This window comes from Papilio xuthus, unplaced genomic scaffold, assembly GCF_000836235.2.
Source record: "Papilio xuthus unplaced genomic scaffold, Pxut_1.1 DF825946.1, whole genome shotgun sequence".
Taxonomy (NCBI): domain Eukaryota; kingdom Metazoa; phylum Arthropoda; class Insecta; order Lepidoptera; family Papilionidae; genus Papilio; species Papilio xuthus.
The window spans coordinates 10,903,689-10,924,560 of record NW_013532703.1 but is presented as its reverse complement, the minus strand read 5'-3'; the positions used below and the strand labels follow the sequence as shown (position 1 = coordinate 10,924,560).

At 32.6% G+C, this 20,872-nt stretch overlaps 1 protein-coding gene across 1 annotated transcript in view; it reads right to left on the bottom strand.

Moving 5' to 3' along the window:
- Positions 1-20,228, bottom strand: part of DIP-beta (Dpr-interacting protein beta) — a 42,328-nt gene extending 22,100 nt beyond the window's left edge. Inside the window, exons 1-2 of the mRNA XM_013320305.1 lie at positions 19,911-20,228; positions 11,479-11,682 (exon numbers count right to left, since the gene is read on the bottom strand). Of these exons, the coding sequence (XP_013175759.1) occupies positions 11,479-11,557 (79 nt within the window). The 5' untranslated portion in view covers positions 11,558-11,682; positions 19,911-20,228. The remainder of the gene's footprint in view (positions 1-11,478; positions 11,683-19,910) is intronic.
- Between the last annotated feature and the right edge of the window lie 644 nt (positions 20,229-20,872).

The window sequence follows — 20,872 nt, the reverse complement described above, 5'->3', positions numbered from 1 at the left end:
GAACTTTACTCGGACAACTGACTTGGACGTTGTTGTCCTCTATTGTTAAATTCCGTTAAGTACAGTTCAAGATATTTTTCTTTAACTGCTTCTTCAAGTGGTTTTACAAATTAAAATTTGAATAATTGACTTCTTAATAGGTTGCCGAATAGCTATAAAAAGCTATAAATTACCAGCTTTTTATTACAGTCGCGGTACCAATTTTTACTTAAAGTATACCATGTACTTACAATTTCCTGATTTCTTTTATGAATACTTTTAAAGAAATTTGCTTTTAAATTTTCTTTACCTTCATACTTTTATAAAGTGATTTCCTTTGAATCGCAACAGCAAGTCAAGTAATAACACAGAAACTATGTAGAATGAAACCAAGAAATTTGGCTCGGATTGCAGAGCTCACTCGAAGTAAGGAAATTCTTCAAACAACGTTGTTTCTAAATTAAAACAATCTCATAATTGCACATTCTCTGAGTTCTTTGATGCAGCGTATCTCCCACGGTTGTGGGGCCTGGGAAGGGAGCGGGGGTGAGGGCAGCAGGCTCGCGGGTGCGGGGCGACGGCTTGAGGAAGTTTTGAGGCAAAGTTAAGCCGATTAAGTGTCATTTCCGCTACGGAACTAGCACTGTTCATTAAATATTTGGAGCGACTTAATTGTCGAGGTCGTCTTATATTTTTTGACGGCGACAAGTTTGCTTAAATATTGTGAAATTAGTTACGTTGTATTTGGAACAAAAGATTATTTTCTTATATGCTTTGCTATAGACTAAAACCCTATTTAAATGTGTTAAATAAAATGTAACGCCATATTACGTTTATTTTTAATTCACCATTCTTTTAATTAATTGATATAATAAAACATATTAAATAAAATACGCAAATCGGAATAAGAACTTTTATACAATAAATGCAAAAAAGCTTTGCAACTGCTACGGACTACGTTCCGTTGCTGCTACTTTTGATTGAACTTGACACTTCCTTACTTATTGCAAAGTTAGCAGAGAATTACATTACTCACGATTCAGTTATCTTGAATAGCCCGCTTCCTGAAAGTAGTCCCTAGAATTAAGTTAAGCGAATCTTACTTTTTGTAAGATTGCACTGATCTTACAAAAAATAGTGTTTGTATTCATTGATGTTTTGTTAAAAGTATCCAACAAATTACACAATGTTAAATTAACCAAAAGCCGAGAACAAAATAAACGTTAGCCTCGGTGGGCAAACACAAAAAACAGTGGACCCCATCCGTGCGGGTACAAAGTCCATTACAGTCAATTCGTCTAGACGCGGGCACGTGTTGAAACTATTCTCACGGGTAAATGAATTACCTTTCCTAGATAAATAAAAGAAGTCGGCAAGTTCACAGATAAAACGAATTACAATTATCACTGGCTGAAAAAAAACATTAGCACGCTGCTAAAAACCTTTTTGTAAGTGTTTTGTTTATGAACATGTGATGAAACATTACAATGGCATAGATACAGCAAACTAAACAATATGACATCCATACGGAGTATTGGCACAGAATATAACCTCCATAAACCTCTTTCAGCCGTCATATCTGATTTCACATCCTTTAGCCTCTTTCACACAATCCATCCATAATTTCTTTAGTCTTCCTCTACTTTTGTAGATAGATCTACGTTCAATCTTATTATTTCTTTGTTTATGTGATTATCAGTGCTTTAAAAAAATCTCTCAGTACTTTAAAATTATCTCTATGTCCGAGCCGAAAGTTTAAGAAAAAACTCATCATAGTCGGATCATTTCTTAGTAATAAGTCTTTAACTTATAATACATGGATCAAATAAATTAAAAAAAAACCTATCAAGATTCAAGTCAAGTTTTGACCAATACTAGAAATTATAATTCCAAGTACTCGTATTCATGTCAAATAAGATTTTAATATCAGAGATTTTCCGATCAAGCAAATGTGTCATGATGCCTAGATATAATTACTAGAGCGTCTGCAACTGTCACTAATCAATGTAGCGTAATCTACATCAATTATGGATATCAATTAGACTAATTTGAGGCGCTGAATGCTATCTTATATTTTACAAATAAAGATGTAAAAAAGTATCCAAAAAAGTAATTGTTTCGCCGTGTTAACCTCGGTAGGGGCACTATCATACCCCCATATCAAGATGCATCACAGTAATTTTTCTCTTCGACATCTTACGTCTTATTTGGTGAATAGAAAACTTTACGCTGGTAAACAACGGTATTAAAATTTGTTAGGAGTTTGAGTTCATTACATTCTGTAGAACAAGGTGACCTTATAAGTAGTGAGTTTTATTATATGAATTTAATATATATATAAGTTTCTGTAAGTAGCACATGTGTGGGTGTTGCGGTCTGTCTTGCGGCCTGAGTTTTTCAATATCCCCGGGCCGACCTAATGGCCGCCAGATGGCGAGTTGGCCAAAGTGATGCTATCAAAAAGCGATAGGCGGTGGTTTGGCCGGTTATCGGAGCACTTTACGCTTCCCTCCTGACATAGCTCAACTTATACAACATGTTGTACACTAAGTTACATTACTTGTAGTTCAGTGGAATAAGAAATTGAAATAACTTTAAAACGTGTACCTAATATCACGATATTGTGGGTTAGGATCAAAGTTGCGATCATAATTTGTAATACTAGCTGAGCCACGCGACTCCGGCCGTGCGAAAATAAAAAAAAATGATTAGCCTATTTCTTCTTTCAGACCGTTCGACATCAATGCTAAATTTCAAAGTTATTAAAATATGGATTTATTTAGCTTAAAGTTATTGTTTCTTATTTATCCAAGTATTTTACGTGTAGTTTTATTATTAGAAAGAAAAGCGCAACTGAAAGTCGAAGTCGAGTTGCTACGTGCTATAAAATGTTGCCGTTCGGATCCACATTATATGATTATGTTGGTTTATTTAAATAATTGTAAGAAAGGAAAAGCGGCATTTTAGGGTACCGTATGTATTGTTATTCAGTCTGCGAAGTCTGAGGCGCGCACGCCCCGCTGCTTATCGTCTGCCCTCAGCCGCGGCAAATTAAATAAATATACATTTAATGAGCGGAAATACAATACATGTCTAAGCTAAATAATCATATTATAATTACTAAAAGTACTAGTAATTGGAACTACGTTGTAAACATTGCGGAGACGAAGTTGCGGGCCACAGCTATCATACAATAAAAAAAATTAAAACACGTAATAACCTGTACTATTTATTCTCGCTTTATTGTTTTAGATGAATATTATTGTAATGAGATAAAGCAATTGTGATTCAAAACTACAGGGGGATTATAAATGTTAATGTGATGCGACAAGAGTGCGTTTGAAGGGGTGCGCGATATATTGTTATCGTTTTATGTAAAACATCGAAAATAGTACTAGAACTTTGCTTCTACATTATTTATGACCTTTTATAATTATTTATTTTGGTTACCTTACTCACAAGAAATGTGTTGATTTTTTTTAAAACAGAGTTTTTAATTAATATCATACTTTAAATTATCTTCAGGAATACATACTATTTTCTAATAAAATCTTCTTATTATAATACAACAAACTAGCTTTTTCAAGCGACTTCGTCTTGTTGGATTAAAAAAAAGCTTGTAGCTTATGTGTTCTGCCAGACAGCGTTCTACATTTATATCAAATTTCATCTAGATCCATGCAGCCATTCTGGAGATACCTTCTAACAAACATCCAATCATCCAAACATTCGCATTTATAATATTAGTAAGATAAGAACAATAGAAATATCTTTAAAGAAAATCTAACAATATGATCTTATTTCCTAGTAAAAAGAAGCATTGATATTGTTGCAGACACACTGGTACAAACAGATGATATCCTTTATGAGTACGGTATAGACGCGAGCTTGTACCATGATCTGAGTGAGCCCCACACGGCTTGTTTCGTATGAACACATCCTTTGAGGCGGTCGCCGGACGGCCTTTGAACTATATCACGAGCGCGTTTTGATACTGCTATCGATTCCAACTTCAGTGAATAGATTTTACTTTATTTCCAGTTCAATGTTTGTATTTTATGTTTTTATATTTGTACGAATTTAACGTTATTTGTAATAGTAAATGGAACTATTTAAGAAGCAAGTCTTTAGTTTATGAATTTTTGGTGTCAATATGAAAATATTTATACATAAATTTAAATTTGTTCGTTTTATTTCTTATTTTCTAGTTACAATAGATAATAATAAGTTGTCCTACAGTTTTTTAAAACTTCAGGATAAATGGTTATATGACGCTTTCATGTCAGTTTCGATAGTTCAAAGAAGTATTAATTGGAAGAAAGTCGATTAAGATATTTTTGAATCATAAATTAACAAAAATAATCTTCTTAATTTTAAAAATGTTTTGAAGTTTGAAGGAATAAAAATTATAATAAAAGATGCCATTAATCGAACATTCTATTTGTCTTTTGAGTTGTGACCCCATCCCGCTGGTGGAGGCAGAGCGTTCGAGAATTTCAATTTAGGAGAAGAATGTGCCTACATAACGTGTGGCTCGAGATATTTTGATAGGACATGTGCCTCGTGAATAAATCTTTTTACACATATTAAAAAATCGTTAAACGGTTTACTTGATATAATTCTGTTCTAAAATATTGTTAGAATGTCGTATGCAATGTCTTTATTTATGTTTCATACAATTTTGCTAACAATTAACAATAATTAAGATTTTTAATTATTTTATTTTTTTAATTCGTTTAATATTATTTTTAATAACACAATTAAATTATTTTCATGATGTTTTCTAGTGTATTATCCTTATTAAGTCAGCTAGTGTATTATATTGAATACAATAATAACTACAGTCTTTTTTATTTTTAATTATGTTATTACGTAATCCACAGAGGTTCATTTGGGCACGCCAAATAGAGATCCTTTGTCTCTGCCTACCCCTCTAGGTAATAGGCGTGAGTTGTGTGTATGATATTATGATATTACATCTATTACAGAGCTTTAGTTACGCCGCTACTAGTTGTGCAGTAAACTATTGGCACAAAGGCACACTTCAACAACATTTATTCTATATCGATTAGCACTTCTAGCGCATTGCCGTTTAAACTTCTTTCTAGATTTTCTTACATAATTCACTACATTTTGTCGTTTAATATATAATATATACAATATTATAAATCTAACTGAGAGTGAAATTTTATTATTTATAAGTAGTCCACATTTGTTATATTAACAGTTGCTAAACATGTCTTAAAACTTTAGATCAATTTAAAGTTAAGAAAACTTTGATAAAAACACGATGTGTTTTAGATGAATTTTTATAGTTCGAAATTCAAAAATGATAACATTTTTTTAAGAGTATATTAAAAATAAACAGCAAATTTATGATCATTTATTAACAAATTTATTAAATTTTTTGTACTAATAAATGTTAAGCGACCGTTTTATAAAAATGACTTTGGAATTTTCAATTTGGTTACGACGTGCCTGACATAGGCGGGGACGAAAAATATTTAATCTGCATATATAAGAAGATATCAGGTCAAATAGTTTACTTAATAATTATGACGTTACAATTAAGTTGATAAAATCTTTATTTAAAATATTTTAATTTAGTTAAAATTATCACATAGATACTGTCTGCCACCTGTTAATGTCATTCACTTAAAGTTAATTAAAGTCATTCGGTCTCCACTAAGCGACTATTTAAATGATCAGACCCCGAGTGCGGTATTAAATTGGAAACAGTTTAAAGTTATTTTTTATTAAAGATCTTAGAAGCGAAGTAAGGAAACGCTACAAGTAAGTCGAGATAAGCCTATTTTCATAAGCCATATCAAATTCATTACGACAATAAACTCCCAAATGTATTTACAAGGGATCACGTCATGAATAAATTTCGTCAACGGAAAGTTTGATGCGTAAAATAGCGTCGGCAACTTAGACAAAGCTTAAATAAATATTCTCGAGAGCTTTTGCCACTGACGTAAGGCACTCTTGTATTATTTACCTATACGGCTTTTAGAACATTCTTTCATGATATTAAAAATCTATTTAAATGGAAAACTTATTTTTTAAATAAAATAAATATTCTTTTAATCGTTTTATCATTTTATTTTATTGCTAGAGAGGCCATACACGGCCTGTTTCAGACAGTAAGCATAAACAGCTTCAAGTGGGCTACAAAGGGCGTTTTTGACTCGACTTAAAGCTCCGCATCGTGTATTGCGAACGAATTTGGGTGGAATTTGCGGATCACCCAACGTCAATTGCTTAAAGTAGTCCGCGTTTGGTCGCAATGAATTATTCTCACATTTATTTTTTATATCGCTATTAAAACCAAGTAGTTTCTCTGATTCCGTATTCCGATAGGCATCGCAACCGACCGTAACAATTTATGCCACGTAAATAATCTTGTCACATTTCGCACTTTATTAACGTTGTAAACTTAATAGGGCTAATAAAAATATTATACGCCTAAAATGTCCGAAATTCGAGATCGAACATAAAAGTTTGTTTCTCATAAACAAATATCATTGGAGTGAATGGTACGGGGTAGATAAAACCCTTATGGACATTAGGGCGACAAGTGACGACGGTCACGTTTTTAATTACCTAAGTCTTGTTCGTCGCGCGCCGCAGGATGATGTCTAGGGAATGTACAGTCAGCTACATTAATATAGTACATATTTAAAAACGATCAAAACTGAAGTAAAGGTAAAGGCCATTTGTTTTATAAATATGTATGCACATATCTATCAATAACATATATTTATGGTCGGTAGTATAAGGACGGATACATGTGTACATGTTTTTAAATAAAAAGTCTTCACAAGTTTCTAAAGTTTTGTACATGAAAATGCAAAAAATATTATCATAATATTTGTGGTGCTGACTGTACAGTATGATTTATAAACTTTCTCATCGATAACAACATACAAAATGTTTTGTCATCTGTTTTCACAAATAGAATAAGAGTACAGTTAGAGTTAGCTCTCCGACTACCTTAATACGAATATCTTAAAGATTATAAGAACCTTTTTCGTTAATAAGATAAATTGTATACTGAGATCATATTATCTGTTGTTAGTTTGTAATCTTATACTTCATGATTCACAAGAGGCTCGTTACGTTTCAAAGTTACATATTAGGATTAATATGTTTTATCCAAGCTCGTTGAATTGTCTTGAAGTTGTCTTTATTAATCACAAAGGCGCGAATCGAGCAATGCCTTTTTGCCCGTAACTTTGGTTAACTGCTAACTTTCATCAAAAGATTTAATTTAACACAGCAACTCACGGGTCCATGGTATTATTTACTGTCTTCATCTTACATTTTGTCTTGAATTGTAATTTACAAATAATAAATTAAAAGAAAAATATGAAAACTCTCTTTCACTGCGAGAATTTTACTGTTACAATAATGTTAGTGTAATCAAGCTGTCTTGTCTGAGTCTTTGTTGGCTCAAGAAAGATCTAAAAGAGACTACTTGGCAACTTGAAAGAGAAACACAGCGTTAAACGCAACAGACTGACGCAAAATATGTTGTTATGAGGCGTCGAGGCGCAAAACTATTTCTCAGATTATTTGTGTAACTTCTAGGCTTTGCCCGGAAAGTTCGCGAAGAAGTTATCGAGCTTGAAAATTTTAAAAGCTTTTACATTTGTTACTAACGTAAAGTATTGAAAGTTTAGTGATTTAAGTTTTAAGCAGTTATTGTTACAACTAAATTATAAATTTTCTTATTCCCACTGACTTGTGTTTTGACCCAAAATGTTGTCATGAAGTTTTTGTTTACAAAACAGTAAAATATAAAAGAATGACAATTTCAATAAAATAAAATCGTTACTTATCCTCCCTTATAAAGGATCTGGCTTATATCCTTTGTTTTTGGAATAAATCACGAACAGGAAAATACAATGGGCCTATTCTATTTGCTTCAATAATTGTAATAGTTTGGAGATTGGTTATCACAGGAAAAAATAACAGGAACGAATTTGTATAACGTGATTGGGCAATATTAGCTCAACAGCCAAGTGTATCCCTTCTTAAGATGCAAAATATTATCTAATTTGATAGTACTTTATAAATAATATTATAAAATTCATTAATTAAATTTGTTGAGATAATTGTTCAAAGAATATTATTAGCCACAAAAATATATTATATTAGGTATTTACTGTCACCTATATATACGAGTAATTACATATGTACTTTTATTACATGCGTAAATATGTTTGCAGTATCTTAAAAATTTGGTTTGATAAAAATAATGTTCGACGAAATGCAAAAAGAGAAAAATTATTTAATATCGTAGACGTGCCAAGAAGTTTTTCATTTGCTTCATACGTAAATTTGGACGGATGCTTTCATAGGCTTGATGCCTGATTCAGATATGCACCGAGGGCAATCTCTCACTCCGGCACTACCGAGTGAAGAGGGCAATAAATAAAATAGCTCCCCTTTTTTCCATTTTAACATAAAATCGCGTCCCGTCCGCAATCTGCATGTTTATGAGTAAATATTCTATAAACCAGTTGAAACGCAATGCGACTTATGGCGTAGAGTGAAGGCAACAATTCACTGAATTGCATGCAAATAAGATAACAGTAATAAATACTGTTCTTTGAGTTTTCCGCCCTCTTTGTTTCTTACAAAGGACCAGTTATAAGTTCGTTGAACCTTTTACTGCTGTGGTATTTTTTTCTATCGTAAAAATATTTATTTCATGATTCCCTAAAGTAACTAAGGCTGCCGTATGTATTATGGGGTAGTTAGTGGTTGTTATTTAGCTAAGTCGCAAGGGATGCCTTCTTCATTAGATGTGGCCAAACAAAACGGCTCATTGACTTTCTGATTAATTGCTAAGTAAAGCTCATTGACAACTTGACACAAAAAATTAGGCAGAAAATGAAGACCAAATTACTTAGGAAGAAAATGATAATTTTGATTTATTTTTATGTATACATAGGATTTTTTCTGGTTATTTAAATTTTAATTTAATATTTCAGTCACGTAAGGATACACTTAGCTGTCATTTTAAATTGTGCGAGCGTGTCGTATTTCAAATAAGTAGGGATTTGTAAAAAGGTGGTAATAAGGTATGCAAGCCCTTTTTCCTTTGTCGGCCACTCGTTCGCAACGTGATGAGAATCATTGCGTGCGGACGCTTGAGATTTGTTAAGTCGTATGCGAAGAATTCTACAAATGTAGCTCGCGAAGCAAAATCAAAAAAGAGTGGATGAATTCCATCAGAAAATGTTACAAATTTTGCTTTTGTATGTTTTTTTTTTAAATGTATATTTCAATTGATAAGTAGATAAAAGGTTCGTTAAAATTTGTCGTTGTCATTTATAACGGGGACATAAATGTGAATCGTAGCGTAAAGGTAAAGGCAGGCGTGCTGGCGGGGTCGAGCGGGGTTGCGCGGGGCGGAGCGGGGTCGCACGGCCGCATCATTGTGCGGGCCGGCCGCGGGCGCGTTCACAATGCCAGCGCTGTGACATTTTCGCTAATGGTTTCAGGGCAGGCACAATGAAACGACACGAGATATGGTGGCAACTGAAAATTTGAACGCGATGAGATTAATTTACATACGACACAAATCATAGGCGATGACGAACATTTACTAAACGTCGCCCGTATTTCAATTACATTCATCAGTGACTTTGTAATTCCTTTGTCACGTTAACACTATTACTAAGCTTTTCTTACGTAGAACTTAGCAGCTACGCAAGAAATCCATTAACGTTTGACTTAGATTTTTTACACTAAAGCAGCTATTAATTTATCTTACGGTTCGTCAATATATGTATAATATATTACTTGGAATAAGTACAACTTAATCGTAATATTTATAAAAAGAAAAAAACCAGCCTGACACAGGTTCTAACGGATATTTTTTTTATTCAAACTAAGTAAACTTCAATGTATGTTTACGTAATCACTTTCTCATTTTACAATGTACTCGAAAACACTGAAAAATTGATTTAATAATGTAAAAAAAGTTATGACATGAGATTTGATTTCTTTTTTCTTTCTAGCAATGTATGGCTTAGAAGTTTTATAATAGCTAAATAGGTGAATTAATATTAAATCGTAGGCGCCAAAAAAATCTATAAGATCTCTAAGTACGATTTTTAAATATTTAAATCGGCACGTTATAGTATCAAATATATACATTTATGCATTATCCTAGTATATACTATTTCAATACTATGAAGAGCGTTCGTATTTCGTGAAACGTTTCGATTTTTAACCTACGGAGTGTTTTTCAATGAGTTTTCTGTACAGGTAGCGGCGCTTTGATTTCTGAAAGGGTTTATCCACGGTACTTTATGAAGCTTTTACATTTTACCATCGTCGAATGTATTGCTTTTAAAGTGACTAAAAAAATCCATTTACAAAATGTCTCTTCGCTTATTGCGCACTCGCATGTCTTTAATTATGAAAATTAGTTTGGTCCCTAAATATGTTAGTTGTATCTTAAATCTTACTTCTTACTAATATTATAAATGCGAATGTTTGAAGCACGGCTGTATGGATCACACTGAAATAGGTTGGAACAACACATAGGATACTAATAAGTTTTTTTTTTAAATTCCAAGCAGACGGAATCGCGGGCGACAGCTTGTTAAAGTAAATGTGAAATAATTATTTAGCTTGAGCTTAAAACTTATGGGAGGTTTGAAGTAACATCTAATATGTAAGCTTCATAAAGTTTTTATTTACATATAAATTTAAAATCCTAAAGGTATGTTTAAAACGTTAAAGTAACGCTTGTGTGTTGTCATTTAAGCCTTTATACAGCACAATATTATCACATTCAACCGTATAACATTTAACTAAAACAATTTAAACATTCAAAGCTTGAGTAATGATAATTTCTCTCAGTTTTGCAATGATATTTTGTAGAAATGCTTTTATAACGATATAAACGAGCCTGTGTATTGTCACAGCGTAGCAAATTTCACGCAAACGTTGCGAAAGCTTGCACTTTGTTAAATGAGAGCGACTGCAAAACTCCCGGACACAAACCGCGCGAATGTCGTAAATGTACGCCACTATGTTATTTGGCAATCCTCGTTGCTGCGTTTTATACCCCCACGCATTGTCCTGTCCAAACAGAAGCTTCACTTCAATTATGTGACGTGTAGAATAAATTATTTTAATTATTTTTTGCATATAATTAAAATATCTTATTTAAATCATCATTGCAATGGATAGTACATATTTATTAGAAGAAGCAACCGCAATATTTCTACTGTTGTCAGAGTTAATTCTATTGTCAGACAAAGAAGGGAATCGAAGATTAAAAATGTAGGTAGATAGGGACTCAATCTTTTTATAAATAGAATCTTAATAATATAAAATGCATGTAGCAAAATTCATGTCTATCTCTTGTAAGTGCTTGAATCTTGAGTAAGACTATTCATGACTACTCTTTAAAATTTTTTAAATAAATATTTTGACTCGACAAACAGAATGTCATGTTGTTTGTTGACTCACCAATAAAATTGACGTGCAGCACCGCCAACACTAGGAGGCGAGCGAGAGGCCCCCCGCCCCGCGACTGCGTGCCCGCCATCTCAACGCGCCAGCACACGCGGCTTCCGACTACCGCCACTCTTCCATGTACTTCTCCACGATGACATATTCAATATTCTTTGTACTCTTTTATCTATTTCATAGCGATTCATTGCTCTCTGACATCTGTAAATAAATTGTGACATTAAATTAAAGGTAATAACCAAAGACTTTAATATATTTTAAAATATTTTTAATTCCAATTGTTGTATTTTTACATAATTTATTATAAGTACTATTTCCAAAAAATGCTTGAGCCAACTTTTTCTGAGAGGTTTTGTATAGCACTCAATCTTTTCTATTTATATATGAATTTATAGTGTAGTAGAGACGTAAATATATACGTATGACAATAATAAAATGAAATCGTAGCTGTCTCTGTAAATATTTACTACATCTTAGCTTTACTTAACATACAAATAGCCTCTCTCACATGTTGATAAGTGCGTACGTACTGCATTGTAAAGATAATATAAGAAATATAAACATTGCGGAAGCATCGCACGACGTCGGGTAACGCTAAAATATTCCTATTTTTATTCACATTCCGACTGCGGTGCGCGAGTGAAACAGTCGAACGTTATCTAAAATATGAGTGAATGTAGGGCGGCGCGGCGTAGCGGCGTAGCGGCGGCTACGTGCGGTCTACGCTAAAAGAATTTCATATCAAAGAGTCGCCCGCGGCGAATGACGATGCTAATATGGACGTTGTGGTCGTCCCATTGATAAAATTAAAATTCCGCAAATTCACTGTTTGTGCTTTCTTATAAAAATTATTTATCCTACAACCTCAACGTATCAAAACTCTTTTTATTAACTTTTAGAGTAGCGAGTGCAGTTTGTTCGTCTATTATTCGCTGGTGAATAAATAATTCAAAGCTAATATGATGTAACATTTTTTGATAAATAATAATGCAGATATTATATTGTTTGTAATAATATTGTAACAATTCCATTGTCACAAAACCGCACGCAAAACATCATCCGCATTTTTTATACTCGTGTAAAATACGAACGGACACGCAGAGAAGCTGACGCTAACAAAATTTCATATCGTGTTGCCGGTTTCGCTATACAATGATAATAGAGTAACAACTAACAAGGTTTACGCCACGAGTGCTTTGAGATAATATTTTTTCGTTACAGCCTGCGCAGGGGAAGCTAACCAACTTATAAAAATCCATTCCATTAGGCAAAAGTGAAACGTAATGCTTGTTTTATTCGTAAGACGGAGACCAGAAAGATATTAATATATTTCTTCTTATTTTCACCTAAAAATTATTTAGAAATGTTACACCGTTGTTTATTTTTTAATTTAGAATGAATAATTGGCAACAATTAAAAAAATATTTTTCAACATAAAATGAAATTTAGTTATCTCTATATTTGTTTAAAAATACATCTTATTTACATTAAACTTATTGCGAGTATAATAAAAAGTCAGGTCGGCCATGCCATTTTGGGTATCGAGGTAGAATCCCTTGATGATTGCAATAAGATAAGCTACCATCACAGAAAAATACTGTATATATATTTACCTGTACAAATAAACGTTAAACAATTCATTCGTGGTTTAAAATTATTTAGTAAAAAAAAAGTCTTCTTCACGTTTGTACCAGAAAATATGATATCTAAAGGTATAAAGGGAAATTTCATATGATTCAACTTGGAAGAATTTCAATTGAGTACAATTTGCATGTTTAGGAGCTGCAGAAGTGCAATTGCAATGTTTAGAGCGGCCGAATGTTTTCGCCTCGGCACAGCAAATTATTCTAAACCATTAGCAAGTCGTTGCGCAACTGCTGCGCCGCGCGGCCGGCGGTCGTATGCGAAACCCTCGAATACAGCGCTCATTGTCGGAGCTAAAACGTTATAGCGTTCTGCAATTGTTATTATCGCTTTTATTTTTTGCCATTCACAGCATATACCTAGGTTGAATAAAATGTACCAGCTCTTTGATGCAAATTATTTTGTGACAACAATGCAAAAATGACAATGTGCTAACGATATAGCTCTGAACAAAATTAAAAAGTAACCGATGGATGTATACAATAAATGTTAAAATGTAATACCGTTCTTTATAAATTCTGTTGAATAGCGTGAATGCTGAATTTTTTATTTTACACTGTGGACTTGGTTTATATTCCCTTGTGATTGTTGGTTATTAATTTTATTCAAAGAATAATATGAATTACGAACTCGATGAAAATTTTGATATTCTTTAGAAACTTGAATACCTACGGAACTGTTAGGGTGAGATAAACAATGCTATTATTAATATTGGTCTTTGTTTCAAAGGAAACTGTATATTTCTTTTGTTAAATATTTCAATGTCTCATATTCTATCTAATCTATTATATGTATATATTTGTGTATTATAAGGTCATTTTTAATAATAAATAAGAAAAATTTATTCGAAATTAAAGACAGCATTTGTTGTAAAGGTTAAAATAACACAATAAGAGAAACTATTTCATTTAACTTTTGTACAATTCAAGGTAATAAATATGAATTAAATTTCGCGCACGGAAAAAGATTTACTGGAAAGTCCGTTTTATCGCTACGTAGCAAATTGTTTAAAGTGTATACAATGCAGAGCTGTGTTAACATCGTAACTATATTAAATTATTGGATTGTATGTTATTTTCATTGAATAAAGCGTATGAAAAGTCACAATAAACATGAAAAGGATGACAAAGGGTCGCGCAGGGACGGACTCGCGAGTACCCGCGAAGTCGCGATAACGGCGCGATCGCCAACGGATGTTGTAATTAATGCCAGCGACACATCATGCATTTCCGGAACCGGCCGCGTGCAGGTTACATTATCGTATTGTATAAAGCCTCATTGTGCCCGTTCATAAGTTAGTTTTAAGTTATGCGACGGGACGAAGTGAATTATATCAAATTTTCAAGTAGTGAGAATTGTTCCGAAGTAATAAAGTTTTTAGGGTTGTTTCGCATGACTGGCTTTTTATTGCCGTTTAGTGGATATTAAGGAATTGTTTCGTACTAAAAATTCAATGTCTAGGAAATGTATTGATAACGTATCATTATATAAAATTCTTGTGCAGATATAGGAAAGATAATAAAAAAAAATAATAACATACACTGGTTTATTCGTTTTTTATTATTCTCACGTAAATATTTCGTGTGAAATGAGCCTTGTTTGTTTCGTTGCCCGCGATTTCGTCGGTGCGGAATTAAAAAATCTAGTACTAAATATAGCCTGTATCACCCGGGGATAGTGTTGCTACGCAATAGTGAAAGATTTGCCAAATCGGTTCAGTATTCTCAGTGCGTACTCAATACATGCAAACAATCAAATCTTAATAATTAGGAAAAGTGTAACTGCTTAGTTTTTTTAATGCGTCATTATTTCCCATCAGAAGTGACATACTTTCTAGTTAAATCCACCGCGACTAGAAACATTTCCACCTACGCTTGAGCGTTATTGTGTGGTAAAGAAAGATTCCGTCTTTCACATCTCCGAGCGTTTTATATTTCAAACGTTTGCAAGGTATTTTGTGTTGGGAAATCTCAAAGTAGAGTTTGTATAAGCTGTATATAAACCAGTTGAAATTAAAATCAGCAAACATTTTCTTAATTCATATATGCATTTAAATTCATATACTATGCATGTTTTTATCATTGATTACGTATTGCCGGTAGAATTGAATGTGAATAACTACGATGTTCGAGGTTTAACTTTCATAGCAACTAAGATGCTAAAACAATCCTCCCAAAATTATAACATTATAGATAGATATAGATATTAACAAAGCGATCTTGGTTATTGTATTTAATATACAAATAGCAAATTTTTTAATTTTTTAACTTCATTAAAAGCCTCAAGGGGGTCAAGCTTTCTATAATAATATTCACCTAAACTTTTCAAACAAAATCCTCTAACCGTTTCTGTTTTGATGTATGTTCTGTATGTTCGATGGTGCAAACCTTTTTTTTTAAGTTTGAATTTATAGGATAGAAATCCAAAAGGTATGGAATTTAGATTTCAAAAGATTCGATTGAAATTTTATTACATGATATTTTTAAAAATAAATAAACAACATAAATGTTATCTTTCAATCGCATAAATTGGTACACATAAAATATACAAATTGTCAAATTACTGATAAAATCGATGACAAAACACGAGACCGCATCTCAATTAGACAAATGTTGCATTAACACAATGTCCGCAAATTAATGAATGATCAGCTCAAAATATTTCGCTATCGAGTCGCGGCCGTTTCCCACTCATTTGTAAGAGCGGCAATTATAAACCAGAGTAATCAGGACGCGGCTGACTGTGGCCGTTATCCCTGATTCCACGTTGCAATAAACTGATTAGTACGTACGCCTGGAATATTGGCGTATATCCCTCTCTACATATTCACTAAAAAACAAAAAATAACATCTCTATGGTAAACAAGTACTATTGAAGCTTAAGCATTGAACTACCTACTAGATATGTTCTATTTGTTTAAGTTCCAGATTATAGTACTGTAGGAGATGGCTTCGTAGCTATTGTAATTTTATATCATAGCCTAGTAATTAGTTAGAAGATAACAATCAAAAGTGAAACTGCAAGGAGGAGTCAGAATACAGTATATCGTGATACAAGATACCGCGCGAACGAGAAAAAAGAACGAAGTATGCAGTTTACAAGCGATTATAATCGAAAAGTCTTAAAAAAACCAACGTTTTTTTTTAAAATTTGAATGAAACCGTGACCTGCAGTTATGTATATTATGTCTTTGCATAGGTAACATTCGTCAGAGCAGGCTGTAATTAATGCTGACGTGGACAGTGGTGGGCCTAATGAATGGACGGTGTAGCGTGTCGCACAAAAACGCCTGCCCTCAAACACGTTCCGAATTTCGGGTATAACCTAACACCGCTCACATAAGCCGCGTACGAAATTCTAGATGTCAAAATGATAGGCACATATTGGCCAGTTATTGATTTTCGACGAACATTGACTTTGCAATTTTATTCTGGCTGCATGTAGTGTGTTGTCGTGTTTTATTCAATGTATTTGTGTTTGTTTACAAATACGTTTTATTCTTACTGTTTGTTTGTTACGTGTGGTACAAATGTTTTTTTAAATAGCGACTAAGTTAAGAATAGACATAGAGTTTAAATGAATTGTTACATGTTTTGTGAAAGAATGTAGTGATAGCGTCTGAATACAGATAATAGCCCGGAGTTTTTAAGACAGTAAAAAATAAAATGTCATTGCTGAAACTTCTGAAGATCATTGAGAAAGTAAAGATGTCATTTTAAATTTTATACCAAAATGATTTTCAAAAAATTTACAAAATCATAAAATATCTTTAAGATTCAAGATCTATTTTAATTATGAAATTGCATTAAGTATTTAAGTATCTACAATTTACATGCAGATATAAATCAAATAATAAATATTCCTACTCATAATTTATACGCAGCAACCCCGTTGTTGGAGGTAATGGATGCCCTGCTAGATATCAGCGAGATCCGACTTTAAATAACTCAGCGTTCAGGAAACATCGCCTCACTCGTGCCTACAAATCCACTTAACTGTATTTCTCACACTATTAAGATAAGAGGGTGGCCGAATAAAAATTACCTTTATCGCCGCGTAAGGTGTAATTGATTCTTATTACATCCTGGTGTCACGGAGCGGGACGTAATGGCCGTTAGGGACGCGTGAAACGTTTTAACGAAGATAAGGAAATTAAGAAAATATCTTTTCATTTTAGGATAACATCGCACGTATTAGTATGTTGTCTTCGTGAGCAGACGTAGAAATATTTTAACGGGATTTTGCCGACCGCTTGTAAGTATATCTGCTTGAAGCAGTCCGTGTATGGAGGCTCTTAAAGATTGAGGTTATCTTTATTACTTATCAGTCGCAATATCCAATTTTATATTTATAATTTCAATTTCTAAAGATGCTTATAACATACATTTTTCGGCAAAATAAAAGTAATACTAAAAATTACTTGATATGGGAAGAGTAATGTAATTTTTTACATTTAAGCGAGTCTTAAAATTACTAATCTTTATATACCTTTGTACTTGGATCAGACAGAAATTCATACAGAAAATGAATTGAATATTAAATTATGCTGGTCTTCATTTTATATAAAACTGACGAAGCGTCTTGTTAGGCTTTCAAGAAGCTTTTAAGTTAATGAACAGCTTAAAAAAAGTCTATTGACTCCTTTATGGAGAGTGTTTTATATAGATTAATATTTTGAAAACTTAAGTGACATCCGGACAAACACGTAGAGGTACTCTTTTATAAAAATAGGTGGAATATTTTCGTTTTCAGCCCTGTTTTTACAATTTTTGTAATAACATAAATTACTTTTTACCTGATTAAGATCCTTTATCATTGGAATTAAGTTATACATTTCAATGTTTTTTTTTTTATTTTTTACTGTTATATGAATTAAGTATAAATATATTATATTAAAAGAAAATAAAAAAATTGAGTTACTTGTATTCTAATCACAGAAAGTCTAGATTAGTAGATACCTTTTTGTTATTTAAAAAGGAAAAGTTTTTAATTATTTATTAGCTACTAGCTGTTGGCAACAACTTCGTCTGCGTGAAATTAAAAATCATAATTGTTAAGCAGCCTATGTGTTCTGGCAGACTTTAGTCTACATCTATACCGAATTCCATGTAGATCCATGCATCGATCCTTGATATACCTTCTAACATTCATCAATCCATCCATCCACACATCCTCGTTTATGATTTTAGTAAGATAAGATGTAAGAGATTAAAAAATGAATTTTTAATATTGGTTCATTAATTTGTATTATTCAAACTAATATGTAAATTAATTGTATTAAAAAGTAAATATGTAAACTACAAGAAATGTAATATGTTAAATTTACAACGTACAAGTACAACGATTTAAAAATAGATTGTTAATTTTAATAACGCGTTTCAAACAATTTCAATGCTACAGATTATTTTACTGTGTACCATTCAGTACCAAGGTATTTAGAACGACATTTCATATGACATTCATTGTGAATAATTGCTTAAAATAGTAGTTCTTGAGAAATAAAATGGTAGAGTACAGACATTCTTTATTACCTTACCAACGACAAATTATTAATTTAAATAAGGTACACGTGATTTACAAAAAAAAAAATAGTTTAATGTGCGGTTTCTACAAATGTGTCGCATTTATTTCAATACAGTAAATTGGTAAAATATTTTATTTTATCAAAATACATGCGCTAACGCAATTATATTGTACTAGCAATGTAAAGCAAAACTGTCTTTTTGGATCTTTTTAATTGCCCTCGACGTATATAATTTTTATTCTGTTCGATGTTAAGGGGCCGAAAACACTTGACACCTCACTAGTTTCGGTGTATTTTTAGAAGTAATTTTGATGATTAGGGAATACCAAATAAAATGCTTTAAAAACTGTAAATTCTGTTTGAAAGTTTATTCAATCGAAACACTAGGTGCTCAGATAAATCAACTCTAACCTTCATTGAGTAATATTAGTTTCTTCGCAAACCGAATACGGTGAAGGCGATCGCTGAAATATGAGATTAAATGATCCTTTAGATTGAAAGGTCTCGCGTAAACGGGATAAAATGTTTCTTAAAATGTATCTCTATTACCCTTGAATTATTAAACATTTAATTAATTTATGGCTTCTAGCTTCCATCGGTAATGTCCGGCTTCAACTTAGAACAAGTTATTGTCTTTCGCTCCATAAGATATGACTTATTTTTGGACAGTATTATTTAGAATCATTTGTCGCGAATGATGTGTTTTCGTTACAAAGTCCAGTGTCAGAATGAATAGTGAGGGGACATGAACGTCGACATTTTAGTAAGGATAGTGTTGAGTCAATACACTGGCTCATGTTCGAATTTATTTTCCTGATATATAGTTTTTTTTTCTTTTATACATTTATATGAATAAGATAGAGTGCTATTACATGGCTTTAGTTTATACATCTGGATTTTAATTAAGTATTATAGATACTACTATGTTAGTCAATAAAAAATTAAGATAATTAACATATTTGCTATGCGTTTCTAAACCACTAAACAAATGTAATGTAAAAGCGTTACTCTAAAGCTAAAGGTTCAATCAATCTAAACATATCTAATGTTATACATAAGGTTATAAATAATAGTAACGAATAAAGAACGATAACCAAAGGCATGTTCTTCCAGTTTGAATCGTTTTAAACAATGTTTTTGTATTTGTTCTCTTTTGTAAAAAATCATCTTTTTTGTAACTTTAAAAGTTAAAAATTTATTTTCTTATTTATTAAAAAGTGTGTTGTTCGTATGCCCATTAAAACAAGCTTCTATAAAATACCTGATAACGACGTGAATCCATTATAAAGTTTTTGTTTATCATACGTGTGTTTGATCTTTTACATCTTCTTCACAAAGCACACAATAAGTTTTGCACTTAAAACATTGCCGGGTTTTGATTAGCGGCGTATTTGTTCTAAAGCAACATTTTCCTCATTTCACTTTCAGAGTTTATCAAGCAAAGTTATATTAAGGTTCCCAAAGTCAAACATTCAAAAGTTGTGGGTGTATTCGCGTTCGGAGATAAACGGCAACTAAGCTCGCGTTTAATAAAGTTGTGTAAAGCGATCCGTCGCACGGGTCGGCGGCGGGTTGGCGGCGGTCGGCGCGCGACTGTGAGCGGAGACTCCGAACGGCGACAGCAGCGGCGACACGCGGCCGCGCGGCCTCGCGGCGACGCGCTGCACGCCGTAGGAGGAGTCTTCGACCAAACCACGCCTACCAAGAAGCTACACATTTCTTTTTCAATATGTGTAATTCAATTTCGCTTATGTCTTCGCTGGGAAAGTTGATGCCCCGTTGTCGTTCAACACAATGTTTTTTTATGTAAAGTGTATTGTAGCTCGCGAACCAAGTTGGCCTATGCCACGCCGCTCCCTGCGATTTTCTGTTTCCTTTTTTATCTCAATTTCACGTGCTGTTGAACGCTTATATCTATTGTGCTTGATGAAAAGACACTGACAATGTTTTCATTTTAAATACGATAACAAAAGATGACTTTAACAATTTTGTTTAATAACAACATGGATATTTCGTACAATAGAATATTTTAGTTTCGAAATAATGAGAAAAATATGTATGATCTCTTGTATTTTAACCCGATATTAAAACATGAAATGATAATAATTTTATATTTATTATATTGTATTATTGTATACATTCGATAACATAGTATATTTTAATGGAACAGTCTAAAATTTTTCAACTTCTAAGTTAACGAGTCTTCTTAGTTACGAGAAACTG